General features: G+C 37.1%; 2 protein-coding genes and 1 pseudogene across 2 annotated transcripts; 2 read left to right on the top strand and 1 right to left on the bottom strand.

Annotated features, from left to right (window-relative positions):
• Positions 1-415: 415 nt before the first annotated feature.
• Positions 416-2164, bottom strand: LOC149225817 (putative aspartic proteinase GIP2 pseudogene; annotated as a pseudogene).
• A 3016-nt stretch (positions 2165-5180) lies between these two features.
• Positions 5181-10971, top strand: LOC149225816 (pentatricopeptide repeat-containing protein At1g73710-like). Its single transcript, XM_089377320.1, has 3 exons — positions 5181-9591; positions 9735-9926; positions 10935-10971. The coding sequence occupies exon 1, from the start codon at positions 6468-6470 to the stop codon at positions 8877-8879; it is 2412 nt and encodes an 803-aa protein (XP_089233446.1). The 5' UTR covers positions 5181-6467; the 3' UTR covers positions 8880-9591; positions 9735-9926; positions 10935-10971.
• On the top strand, positions 9522-12417 carry LOC149225815 (amino acid transporter AVT6A-like). The gene is made up of 6 exons (XM_089380022.1): positions 9522-9591; positions 9735-9875; positions 10893-11087; positions 11401-11604; positions 11720-12185; positions 12273-12417. Exons 1-6 carry the CDS (start codon positions 9522-9524, stop codon positions 12415-12417), a joined length of 1221 nt encoding a protein of 406 aa, XP_089236148.1.
• Positions 12418-13304: the final 887 nt, after the last annotated feature.

Genomic DNA, 13304 nt, shown 5'->3' with positions numbered 1-13304 from the left:
GCTAACATGCTTTATGTCATTAGTGATGTTAGAAATAGAGTTGAAAATGGACACTAGGATAAATTAGCTTAAGAATTTTCTATATACATAGATCTAGTTAAACAAAGGCCAGCAATATGACCATCTCTTTGAATTTATGAAACTAATCCAATTTCTATGTACATAAATCTAGTTAAACAAAGGCCAGCAATATGACCATCTCTTTGAATTTATGAAACTAATCCAATTTCTATGTACATAGATCTAATTAAACAAAGGCCAGCAATATGACCATCTCTTTGAATGTATGAAACTAATCCAATTTCTATATACATAGATCTAGTTAAACAAAGGCCAGCAATATGACCATCTCTTTGAATTTATGAAACTAATCCAATTTCTATGTACATAGATCTAGTTAAACAAAGGCCAGCAATATGACCATCTCTTTGAATTTATGAAACTAATCCAATTTCTATTTACATAGATCTAGTTAAACAAAGGCCAGCAATATGACCATCTCTTTGAATTTATGAAACTAATCCAATTTCTATGTACATAGATCTAGTTAAACAAAGGCCAGCAATATGACCATCTCTTTGAATTTATGAAACTAACCCAATATTGACTTTAGTTATTATTTCTTCTGTTTTCCCTCCTCTGTTATTCATGGTCTCATACATTGCAGCTATGCTCTTTCTTTGCATGGGTGGACATTGATATTGGCAAACGTAAACCATGAGCACATAAAACTGACTCATCATGTGGATGTTGTGAAATTGAAGTTGGAACACGTTGTTTGTCCGCCGAGCAGAGAGGAGGAGAAGCCGAGTGTGGAGTTGGCCACATCGAATTGGAGCAGATTGTCCTGCATCTGATACGTCCCTATCACAATTGATGTCACCGGATCCTCCCCTGCATCAACAAATCCCAGACACAACACATTATTACTGACACTCACCATGGAGTTAGCTCCAAAGATCATCCAAATGGTAGCATCGCCCTGTAACACAAGGTCGATCTCTGGCACTCCGGGCCCCGCGCGAGTGGACCCCACCCCGCTTGTCTGGACACCGTTGGGCCCAACACCGACGGTCCCCTCAACGCTCGAGTCAAAACACGCACCGAAAGGAATCACAGAGGCAACGCGCGATACATTCCGTTGCCTCATCAAGCTGGTGAAGACGCCCACGAGGGAGTTATAGATAGGTGTGGCGAGTTGCGTGTAGGGCGCCACGGTGCTCAGCTTGGTGCCGCCACGGCCCCTCGAGTCGATTCGTAACTTCTCCTTGTCGATTGGCAGATGGACACCGCCCACTATTATTCCCTGCACCTCGATGTAAAAGGCGCTGCTGTAGACGGGATTCTTGATGAAGGGAGTTTGGATGAGCCCGAGCGAGAGGTCTCTGCCAGGCGGCGGAAGGAAGACGAGCGGCCCGTCGCCAAAGAAGAGAGCACCCGGTGCATTGGAACTTGGCAGACACATGGCAAACTTGCGGCCAAAGCCTGCCGCAGCGGAGAGCTGAGCTGGCAGTGCCAGCGTGGACGAGCTCATTCCGGTGACGCCAGCCGCCCCGCTTGGCAAACCGGAGAGGTCTCCTTTGCTAGCGCAGGCGAAGGCCAGGTCTGGGAACCTGACGAGGGGGCCGGGATTCGAACCGTCGGTGCTAGGAAGAGCCGCGACATCCTGCCCGAGTTCGAAACTGTGGGTACCTAGGCCGGGCACGACGCATGTATCGTTGTTGCAGCCGGGGCCATGGGGGGCATAACAGGTGCCACAGCCCGAATACAAATAAGATTTGCACAGCTGCGCACTGCAGGCCACCGGGGTGTAAGTGGAAGATCTGTAGCTTTTCTTGTCACATCGTACCCACATGTAGTCCTGCTCGATGTCTACCACTAAACGCTGAATCCGCACAGGTGTTCTCTGCCGGATTTCGACGGTATAGAGCAGTGTCGCAGGGTCTTGGGTGATCTGAGTAACAAGAGCCCTCGTGCGCCTCTGCGTCGAAGCATTTGCAGGCAATTGAAAGAAGCAGACGATGGCGATGGCCATCAGAACGAGACGAAGTTGGAGCGACGCCATTGGTTCGATTCGGTAGAGCTGGTGATATTGGGATAAATGGAATTTGGGTATGGACAGGCGGAGGCAGGGGCGATTCGATCCCTGGCTTGCCGTGAGGTGTAAGGCCTTCAGCATTGACTTCAAACAAAACCCTCTCGAAAAAAATATGAAACAAACAAATCCCCTTGTGGTTGACGCGGGGTTCGATTCAACCGTGGCTAGTTTACATCGTAATCAAATCTACATTACGTTGGTTGACGCAGTGAAATAACCATAAATATCAATATCTGATACACTGCAATAATCACAAGTATAATATTGACAAGTTCCAAAGTATAATATTAAAATGATTAGTGTGTTGAATTAATCAAATGAGACGATCATGCAGTCTTTATCTTTACATCTCTCGCCAGCAATACAAAGTCTACTATCCACAGTTAATATTTGTGAAAGGCACCCATAATATTTTATAAAAGGAAACATAAAAAATTTCTCTCATTTTCTTACGAAAATCTAAAAATCAGTGACATGTTAAATGAAGGAGATAATGTTTATAAAATGAAGACCGAAGAATCCTTCAATTTATTTTTTATTTTATTTTATTTATTTATGGAGAGATATTGAGATATTTTAATATATATATATTTTTTTAATTTAACATTTTAGATATTTTAAATGGAGTGATAATTTTTTTTAAATAAAATATAAAAAATAATATATATAGAGATAGATATATATAAAGTTTGGTAGGAATATATTTTTATTATATCTAATATATCACTTTAATCTGGAACAATTGAATTAGTAATTTTATATTTAGGAGTATCTTACTTGAATAAATTTATATTTTTAAAATATATTTTTTTACATATTTAAAAATTAAGAATTATTCAATTACATATTTTATTATATAGATAATTTTATAATTAAAACTAGGAGTTGATTCTTTCTTTGTCATTGATGATGGTTGAAGCTTATTTTGAGTTTAATAAGAATGGTTTAAAGAAACTTTATTTCTTCTAGTTGGGTTTTTAGGTATTTATGAATTTTTTTAATGATGTGGAGATTTATTTTATAAATATTTAGTTTTTATTTTATATTTTAAGAGAGATGATAAATGTATATATTGAATAATTTGTTTTTATTTTTATGATAAAAAATAAAGGAAAGAAGTGTTCCAATATTACTATAGTTTTCTTAATTTTGGTTTTGGTTACCAAGGGGTAGGGTTGATGATCTTCTTATAATACTCTTTTTTTCCTTCTATCTCCTTATCCTCCCACAATTTATCTTTAAATTTGGAGATAATAGTCTTTTTGAAACTATCCGTATTCTCCATTCTTAAATTTGGAGATAATAGTATTTTTGATATTATCCTTATTCTCCATGTGAGCCTAACCCAAAAAGCTTCAAGGAAAATTGAACCCATAACCTCCCAATAACAAGGTGCTTTAGTAATGGGACTTCTACCAATTGAAATAACCCACATATCAAATGAATATATCAAAATAAGTTAAAAAAATAAATTCAAATTTTCTTTTTGGGTAGTAACACATATTTTCATCTTTTTATTTAAAAAAGAAAAAAAAAAACATAATTAAATTATTATTTAATTAGAAATGTTTTGAAAAAACAAAATATTTTGTTAATTTAATTATATATTTACAATTTAAATTAAATTTTAGTAATAATGATGATACTTAACATCCACTAAGATTAATATGGTCTATCCAAAATTAATCCATTTTTTAACATATTATTTCTATGCTTGAAGAGAAGTGAGAGATGGGTGATCACCATAGTTTTGTTGCCTTAATAGGTCAAGAAGGTTATTGGATTTGAGTATTGGGAAAACTAAATAAAGTAGACCAATGCACAATTTTACTATGAGACTTTTCTTATTTTAGCAATGTTCATTTTCTCCTTAACACTCGTCAAAAGAGATAAATGATTATGGAAGCTCTTCTTATTTTCTTCTTAACACTAGTCAAGATAGAAAAATAATTTTGGTTATCAAGATTGGGGTTGATTGCCTCTTTATAATATCTTACTTCCTTTTTCCCTCTAACTCGTTATTACTCTATAACTTAATTTTGGTTATCAAGATTGGGGTTGATCACCTCTATATAATATCTTAGTTACCTTTTCCCTCTAACTCTTTATGACTCCATAACTTAATTTTGGTTATCAATTTTGGGGTTGATCACCTCTTTATAATATCTTAGTTCATTTTTCCCTCTAACTCGTTATTACTCTATAACTTAATTTTGGTTATCAAGATTGGGGTTGATCACCTCTTTATAATGTCTTAGTTATTTTTTCCCTCTAACTCTTTGTGACTCCATAACTTAAATTTGGTTATCAAGTTTGGGGTTCATCACCTCTTTATAACATCTTTGTTCTCTTTTTCCCCTAACTCTTTATTACTCCATAACTTCTCTTCAAATTTGGAAGTAATAATATTTTTAGTATTATCTTTATATTGGTTTTTATTTTGGTCAAAAGGATTTAAATTTCAATTAGTTTTGAAATGTTTACACTGCTTATATTAATACAAGTTTATTAAAATTTTGAAATTTTGAAAAAACAAAATTTGTTTTTAGAATGTAAATTGGTGTTATCTAATCGGTTGATCACGATTTGTATTTGGTTTTTTTATGTGGTTTTAAATTGAATAAATATAAAATATAATATTTATTGGCCAAGTGTCATAATAATTTAGCCTTTGTTACAACATCATATGCCTTCTCAATACCACATATCCAAAAACTATAATTCATTTCAAAATCAAAATATTTTATTTTATAACATTTTTATGAAAAAACTCTATTATGTCAATTATATATATATATATATATATATATATATATATATATATATATATATCTATCTATCTATCTATCTATCTATATATATATATATATATATATATATATATATATATATATATATATATATATATATATATATATATATATATATATCTATCTATATATATATATATATATATATATATATCTATATATATATATATATATATATATATATATATATATATATATACGTCGTAAGGCGTTTCCCTCTGAAATCAACTCCCCTCTCTGCCTACCTGTCATCTTGTAAGCCACACGATTATATGTTAGACGATTGCAACAATTTCAGCCATTGATCGTTGATTCAAAAGGGTTGCCCAAACGGTTTGGGCGTTTCATTTGGCATCGGATCGAATAGTTTCATCCAGGCAGCTGAACCGGGCTCTAGTGCTACATGCGTCCCACTAACCCTGTCATTCCCTACCTGAACACTTTCGTTATGCACATCAGGGCATATGTTTCTGTTGGACATTTTATAGAAGAGCTCCATACCCTCGTCCAACTTCCCTTCTTTGCAAAGACCGTCCATCAGAGCAGTAAATGCAATAACATCAGGGTTATGCCCTTCGTTTAGCATCTGATACAGCAGTTTCTTGGCCTCTCGGAGCTTACCTTCTTTACACAGTCGATCCATGAGGGCAGTAAATGTGATTGTGTCCGGCTCATAACCCTTCTGCAGCATCACAGCTAACAACCCGAACGCCTCGTAGGTTTTCCCGATCTTGCAGAGCCCGTCTATTAGGCTACTATATGTAAAAAGATCGGGAACCTGTTGTTTGCCCACCATTTCTTTGAAAAGTTTGACAGCGTCCTCCATCTTGCCCTTCCTGCAAAGCCCTTTGATGAGGGTACTGAAGGTTATAACATCTGGAATATAGCCATGTGTTTCTATTCCTTCAAACACTTTGAATGCATGATCCAGTCTACCTGTTTGACAGTGAGAATTGATGATAATGTTCAAAGTTATCAGATCTGGAACAATCTCTTTTTCACCCATAAGTCTGTAAACGGACAGCGCTGATTCATGTCGACTTTGTCGGACTAGGGTACTTAACAAAAGGTTGCAGGTCATGAGAGAGGGGATGTATTTAGATTCAGCTGAAGGCAGATGCTTGAAGGTGTCCACCGCCTCTTGAAGCCTGTTGGCGTGGCAGAGTTTTTTGATGCGCATGTCTGCAGAGGCATTGAATGCATGGAAGGGATGTCGAAACAGAAATACAAGCAACATTTTCAATCTGTACATGTTTCTCCAGGTACTGTAACTCCCAGATCATTTTTTATTTCTTGTGACAGTTGTAAAGGGGCGTCAACATTTCATTCTGAGTACAAACCCATGAGATTACGTTCCTCTTCCATCGAAAATGACGCATATCCATTTCAGAATCATGGTGGCAAACCCTCAAACGAAGAAGTCATGGAGAATAGAAGTAATGAGTGCTTAGTGTCAGGCCAATTAGACGAAAACCAGGATTTGTTATATGAGGAATTTAGTAATCTTTCAGAAACCCAAACAGATGGTGTTCGACATAAGGATGGATTAGGAACCACAGATGATTCGAAGAGTGACACGACACAGTTTGGGGTGGAGGGAAGGGCTTTGCAGGGGTTTAAGTGCTGTTCCGATGTGGTGGGCAGGGTTGGGAAATGGTTCGAGGGCAGGACTGAAGACAAGGGAATTTGAGAAAGCTGAACAGTTCTTCAGGGACTGGTCTTCTGGGAAAATCTTTCTAGGAAATACTACAAATGTTTGTTCATCTAAATCAGAGCCTGATCGACAGCAACCGAAGGATTTCTTCTATATTAGTCGTCGGTGTGAAGTAAAAAATCATTTTGAGGACCCACTGGGTAAAAGGGACTGCTCTCCAAATAATTTTCCTGAAGGAGTGCTCATTAAAGGGTTATTAGATGATAAGTGCATGGATCCTTGCAGAGAGAATGATCAAGTTCAGAGGCCACGCAGTTCTTACATGTATAATACATTAATTGATACTTATGGGAAGGCAGGCCGCCTAAAAGAAGCTTCCAAGTTATTTTCTGAGATGTTAAAAGAAGGAATAGGCCCAAATGTTGTAACATTCAATACCATGATTCACATCTGTGGATCTTATGGATATCTTGACGAAGCAGATGCCCTTATGGTGAAAATGGAAGAGCTTCATTGCTTGCCTGACACAAGGACGTATAACACTCTTATAGCATTACATGCTCAAAATGACAATATTGATAAAGCATTTTGTTACTTCACAAAGATGAAGGAAGCAGGACTCGTTCCTGATACTGTGGGTTGTCGAACTATTTTATATGCATTTTGTATTAAACACATGGTCAGTGAAGTAGAAGCTGTTGTCAGGGAGATGGATGGATTGGGCATTCATGTGGATGAGTACTCCGAATCAGCTGTTATTAGGATGTATATAGATCTGGGGATGCTTGAGAAAGCATGGGCATGGTTTGAAAGGTTCCATCTTGCTGGAGGAATGAGCTGTGAATGCTATGCTGCCAATATTGATGCATATGGGGAACAGGGTTATTGGTTAGAAGCTGAAAAGGTGTTTAAGCGCAGTCAAGAAAGAGGCGAGGGTCAAACTGTATTAGAATTTAATGTCATGATTAAGGCCTATGGGATTGCAAAAGTCCATGACAAGGTTCTGAAGTTGTTTGAAAGAATGGAAGTTCAAGGGGTTTTGCCTGACAGATGTACATATGCTTCTGTCATTCAGACATTTGCAAGTTCAGGACTTCTAGATGAATCAAAACACTTTATTACCAAAATGCAGGAAGCAGGGTTTGTGCCTAACTGTTCATCATTTTGTGCTGTTATTGCCGCCTATGGAAGATTGGGTCGCGCTGCAGAGGCAGAGAAGACGTTTGAAAAGATGGTTAAAGCAGGTGTGGAGCCAGATGTTTTTGTTTATGGTGCCTTGATAAATTCATTTGCTGAAGCTGGATGTGTGGAAGAAGCTGTACGTTACTTTCAAATAATGCAAAATGTTGGTTTTGCAGGGAACTCTGTGGTGTATAGTTCTTTGATTAAGGTTTATAGTAAACGTGGTCTTTTGAAGGAAGGACAAGAAACGTACAAACGCATACAGGAATTGGGTGTTGAGCCAGATGCCTTTTTATCAGGCTGTATGCTTGACCTTTATGCTCGCACTGATATGGTGACTGAAGCACAAGAAGTGTTCAAAGTCTTGAAGGGAAAGCAGCAGGCAAATGAATTTTCTTTTTCCATGATGTTGTCCTTATACAAAAAGAATGGAAGGCTTAATGAAGCCACTGAAATTGCAAAGGAAATGTTAGAATCGGGATTTCTTACTAACGTTCTTTCTTTTAATAGTGTCATTAGCCTGTTCATTGCAGATGGAAGATTGAGAGAGGTTGCTGAAGTTTTTCATCAAATGTTAAAACTAAAGGCTTCACCCAATGAGAATACATACAAAACACTGGGCATTCTTCTGAAGAGAGGAGGCATTCCAAGAGAGGCAGTAGAGCAACTCGATGTTGCATGTAAAAGTGGGCTTCCACATGGTATTCAGGCCTTGAGAATGACAATCTTTTCTGCAGTGGGGATGCATGCTGAAGCTTTGGAAGCTTGTGATGAACTGAGAGCTTCTGGGTTGGATTTTGATGTGTCTTCTTACAATGCTGTTATATATGCACTTGGTAGTGCTGGGAGGATTAATGAAGCTTACAAGATGTTCATGATCATGCACACCAAAGGTCTTGAACCAGATACAATTACTTATGCAAGTATGATAATTAGCTATGGGAAGCTAGGATTGGTAGACGGTGTTAGGAGAATGTTTTACAAAATGAAACAGAAGGGTTTTCAGCCAAACGAATTCACGTTCAAGGCAGTTATAGATGCCTATAAAAGTGCTAGGAAGTTTTCTCTAGCCAGATTTGTTACCCAGGAGAGGGAGTTCATGCATCAGTGGCAAGATCATGGTCACGTTACATAAGATTATGCAGATCGGATTTCGAGCTCCATTTCATGTGCAAAGCTTTTAAAAGGAAGCTGGCATATCCTGTATTCATGCTGTTGTGTCTTTTAACATTTTGTAAAATTGTAACAGGTTATTTTTTTGGGAAATTTAAATCTATGCTCCTTGTATAGAGAAATTGTGGATAAAAGGGTACTAGTAGTTCTTTTAGTGTATAACAAAAATGCAAATAAAAAGACATTGGTCATTCCCTCCTCCAATATAAATTAAGGCTTTGAAAACAGACTGCAAGCTTTGGGTTTTTGAAGTGGGAAGTTTTGATATTTCCGCTTCACAATAATAAGAGTAATTAGGGTTTTGATATTTTATTTTGTATGACAAGAGAAAATATGGGCATTATGGATGCTACTATTGTTGTTTCACCAGATAGATAGGCACTTGTATTCGACAGATACTGAATCTGTCAATTTTTCTCTTCATATTCTGGTCAGAGATTAGTTACATCTTATTTAGCATAAAGCATTTCCCACTAATGGCTTCGTTCAGTATAGATTAAGGCTTTGAAGGCAGTCTGCAAGCTATGGGGTTTTGAAGTGGAAAGTTTTGATGTTTCTGCTTCACAACAGGAAGGGTATTCAGGGTTTTGATTTTTTAATTTGTATGACAAAAGCAGAGGAGCGCATTATGGATGCTATTATTGTTGTTTCAGAAGATCAATCAGGGTCATCAGGTAACTTGCTCTGTCTCTGGACAGCTTTTATTTATTTATTTTTTCAGTTTTAACAACATTGCTGCATGTTAGAGTATATAACCCCTTTTTATTTCAGATGTGTTCATGTTATTGATTATGTTAGTTTTGTGATAAATGTGCAGACTGTAATGTCCTGTTTGGCACAAGCAAAGCAGCAAAATGGTTCCGAGGATTGACTAAGATGAGAAATGATCAACTTCCTTTCCAGGCAAAAGTCTTACCACAGAATTGGGATACCCGCCTAAAGGCTAAAACTTGGCAGAGTAGGAGATAATTTTTTAGTGATGTTCAAGGTATCAAGTACAAAAACTAAGGTACTTTTTGTTTGGTTGCATTTTGAATGCTAAAGATCTGGATAAAGTTCTGAAATCGAGTCATCTTTCAGTCCTTGTGAGTTGAAAAAGTCTTTTTATTTGATTACAAAATCATGTACTGGGAACAAATTATTTATTTCTCCTCTGTTATTTGTTTCCTGCTTCTGATGTCTTTTGAAAAAATCTCACTCCCTTTGTTGTTAGAACAATCGATCATAATCAGTATTTTCTGTTTGAGGAGACCAATTTGTTGGAAGATTATGGAAAGGGATTCAACATAAGGTGAATTACCAGTTTATCACTGCCTTTATTCAGTGATATTTCCCAAGTTGAATCTTGGTAAATATGTGATAGTCCCTTGCTTTTAATCACTGAATCCAGTGTTTGAACTTGAGTGGGTTTCTGTTCATCTGACTCTAGATCATAATTGCATCGTGTTTAATATGTTGGAGATCGAGGGAGACCCTCGTACCTTGTGAAGAGTTTAACTATTTGCAATCATTGATTTAGAAGCAGTCCGTTGATATTTTTTTTACAGGCTTCTGTTAGAAAGGAATCAAGATAAGATGAATTGAAAAGTAATTCAATCTAAACATTGTAGGTTATGCATTTTAGGTCGCAGGCTGAATTAGCCCAGTTTTGAGGGTAATATCCAAGGACAAATAGTTTATCGTGTGGAAATATTTAAGCATGTATGTTACAACTAGAGTATTTTAAAAGTACTGCTTGAATTGAAACTTCAACCCAATTTTTGCATTGTGAAAAGTTTAGCAAGCTGAAACACTAACAACTTGTTTCTGTTTAACAAAGTTGAAGTTTTCTATGAAGCATACATGACTTGACATGCTTTATTAGTGTCTCTTTTTTCTTAGATTCCTTTCATTTTTGTTTGAATGGTCAATTATCTGGTGCCACTTTTATATTACTTTGGGCATGATTCCTATCTTATATATGGCTTTGAATTAGAAATCTCTATGTCTGATGGAGGCGTTTTCTTGATTTGGGCAGGCGATGTGCTATCTGGAACATCATCAAATGGCATGCATCATGCAGGTATACTTGAAGAATGGTTTGGATTTCATTGGTGGAATGGACGTGTTCCGATCCTAGTTCTCACCATAGTCCTTATTTTAGCTCCGTTGGTGTCTTTCAAGAGAGTGGGTAAGTCTGCTTTGCTCATCCTGATAAGCATTTTTTAGCACTGATTTTCAGATATATCATATTTCATTTGGGCCTTTTCAGGGATTTGAATGTCTAGAAACTGTTGTAATTATATGAGGGGATTCAACATATCTTGCGAATGTCACATACTGATGGCATCTTCTTAACGATTTGTCTGACTTTTCATGTTGCCCTGTTAGAAATGGCATATGGCATATACATTCAAGGATGTGGATCATGGGTTATTCCTTAGGAGTTGTGATGTTCAAATCTTCATGCCTATATTGATGTGTTCATTTCCATGAATTTGCAGATTCTTTGAAATTCACTTCTTCATTATCAGTTGCACTTGCTGTTGTATTTGTTGTGATTATGGCTGGTATTGTGATTGTAAAGTTGTTCAGTGGCACCGTCAAAGCACCAAGATTGTTACCAGATATTGTGGATTTTACTTCGTTCTTGAAGCTTTTCACTGTGGTACCAGTTATTGTGACTGCTTACATCTGTCATTACAATGGTATGGATTATTTTCCTCCATCTCTGGTCCTGCAGTGTAGTATCTTAGAGTTCATTAGTTGAATTTGCATTTAAAATTATGTTATAATGAATTGTGATGTCTTTGCGCCATGCAGTTCATTCCATATACAATGAACTTGAGGACCCTTCAGAAATGCAGCCCATTGTTCGCACAACATTGGCATCGTGCTCAATTGTATACATAAGTACAAGCTTTTTTGGCTTTCTTCTATTTGGAGACCAGACCATGGATGATGTCCTGGCCAATTTTGACACCAACTTGGGAGTTCCCTACAGTGTTGTGCTGAATGACATTGTTCGTGTGACCTATGTTGTACATCTGATGCTGGTCTTTCCTCTCATTTTTTTTGCCCTGGGACTTAATCTTGATGGGCTTGTCTTTCCAGCGAAAAAGCATCTTGTTTTGGATAATAAGAGGTTCATTTTGATCACTGCTGGGTTAATTGGAATCGTTTTCCTTGGGGCATCATTCATACCAAGTATCTGGGATGCATTTCAATTCACAGGGGCCACAGCAGCAGTTTGTATTGGGTTCATCTTCCCAGCTCCCGTTGCTCTCAGGTAGAAAAAAAGTTGTTTTTCATTTCTGGTTTCGTCTTTCACCTTGCTTGTATGTAACTTCTAACCTCAATTATTTTTTAATTGCAGAGACACCCATGGAATCTCAACCAGGAAGGACATATTTATTGCATTGTTCATGATTTTTCTGGCAGTGGTTTCAAGTTCAATTGCTATAGTGAGTGACATTAATTCTTTGTTCAACAAAGAGGAGGAAGGCCCTCCACGATCTTGAGAATGATTTTTTATGAGCAGGTGGTGCACATACATATAAAGATTATTTGGAACAGAACCGAGAAAAGAACGCTGATTTGGGAATTTGCTTATAGAATTGGTGGATAAACTTTTGTAAAGCCTTGTATCATCCTGCCATGGTCGCTCGGCCTTCTAGTTAAAGATACTACTGTATTTGTAGTTGTAAACATTGAAAAGGAATATAGTTGATCTCGCATCAATGATTGAGCGATTCAACTAATCATCCATGAATAGTTGAGAGCCTGTCAAGCAGAAGATTGAAGGTCTGGTTTCTGTCAATAATACTCAACCTCACATAAGTTTGAGGTGCACCAAAATGCATCCCACTGTGTGTGATGATTCCATTGCTCTTCAATAACTTCTCACAATCTTCATCCTCCTTTCCTTCACATTTTAGCCCTGCAAATGTTGCATTGATACAGACGGCCAGAGTAAGAGTAATTAGTCCATTTTGCCAAGTATTTTCATTTCAACCATTTAAAGTAGAGACATCAACTCAGTTCCACCATTCATTGATGTCTCTACTTCAACAGACAGATAGACCCATTTGAAATATACATACCTTACATGACATGCATAAGTACCAGTCAAACTCCAAGCCATTGAGTACACACATGCACACAAAAACAAGCATACACATACAGACCCAGAGAAACAGAGTACAAGGTCTGCCAACATTCAAGTTAAAGTGAGAAAGAAGAGGTAGCACAACAAATTGCATATAATTGTAAAAGAATCAACATTACTTACCCAATCTGACTTCCTGCATGACCTGTACTTTTAGATACCGTGAACAGCATAAGATCTTGATCTGCAGGAGCATCGATAGAGGGGTAATGTGGCCAGTGATAGGCTAAATCGTAGAGA

This window comes from Pinus tabuliformis, chromosome J, assembly GCF_031772625.1.
Source record: "Pinus tabuliformis cultivar Carrire ecotype Pingquan chromosome J, CPIR1, whole genome shotgun sequence".
NCBI lineage: Eukaryota > Viridiplantae > Streptophyta > Pinopsida > Pinales > Pinaceae > Pinus > Pinus tabuliformis.
This window is presented reverse-complemented; position numbering and strand designations above follow the sequence as displayed.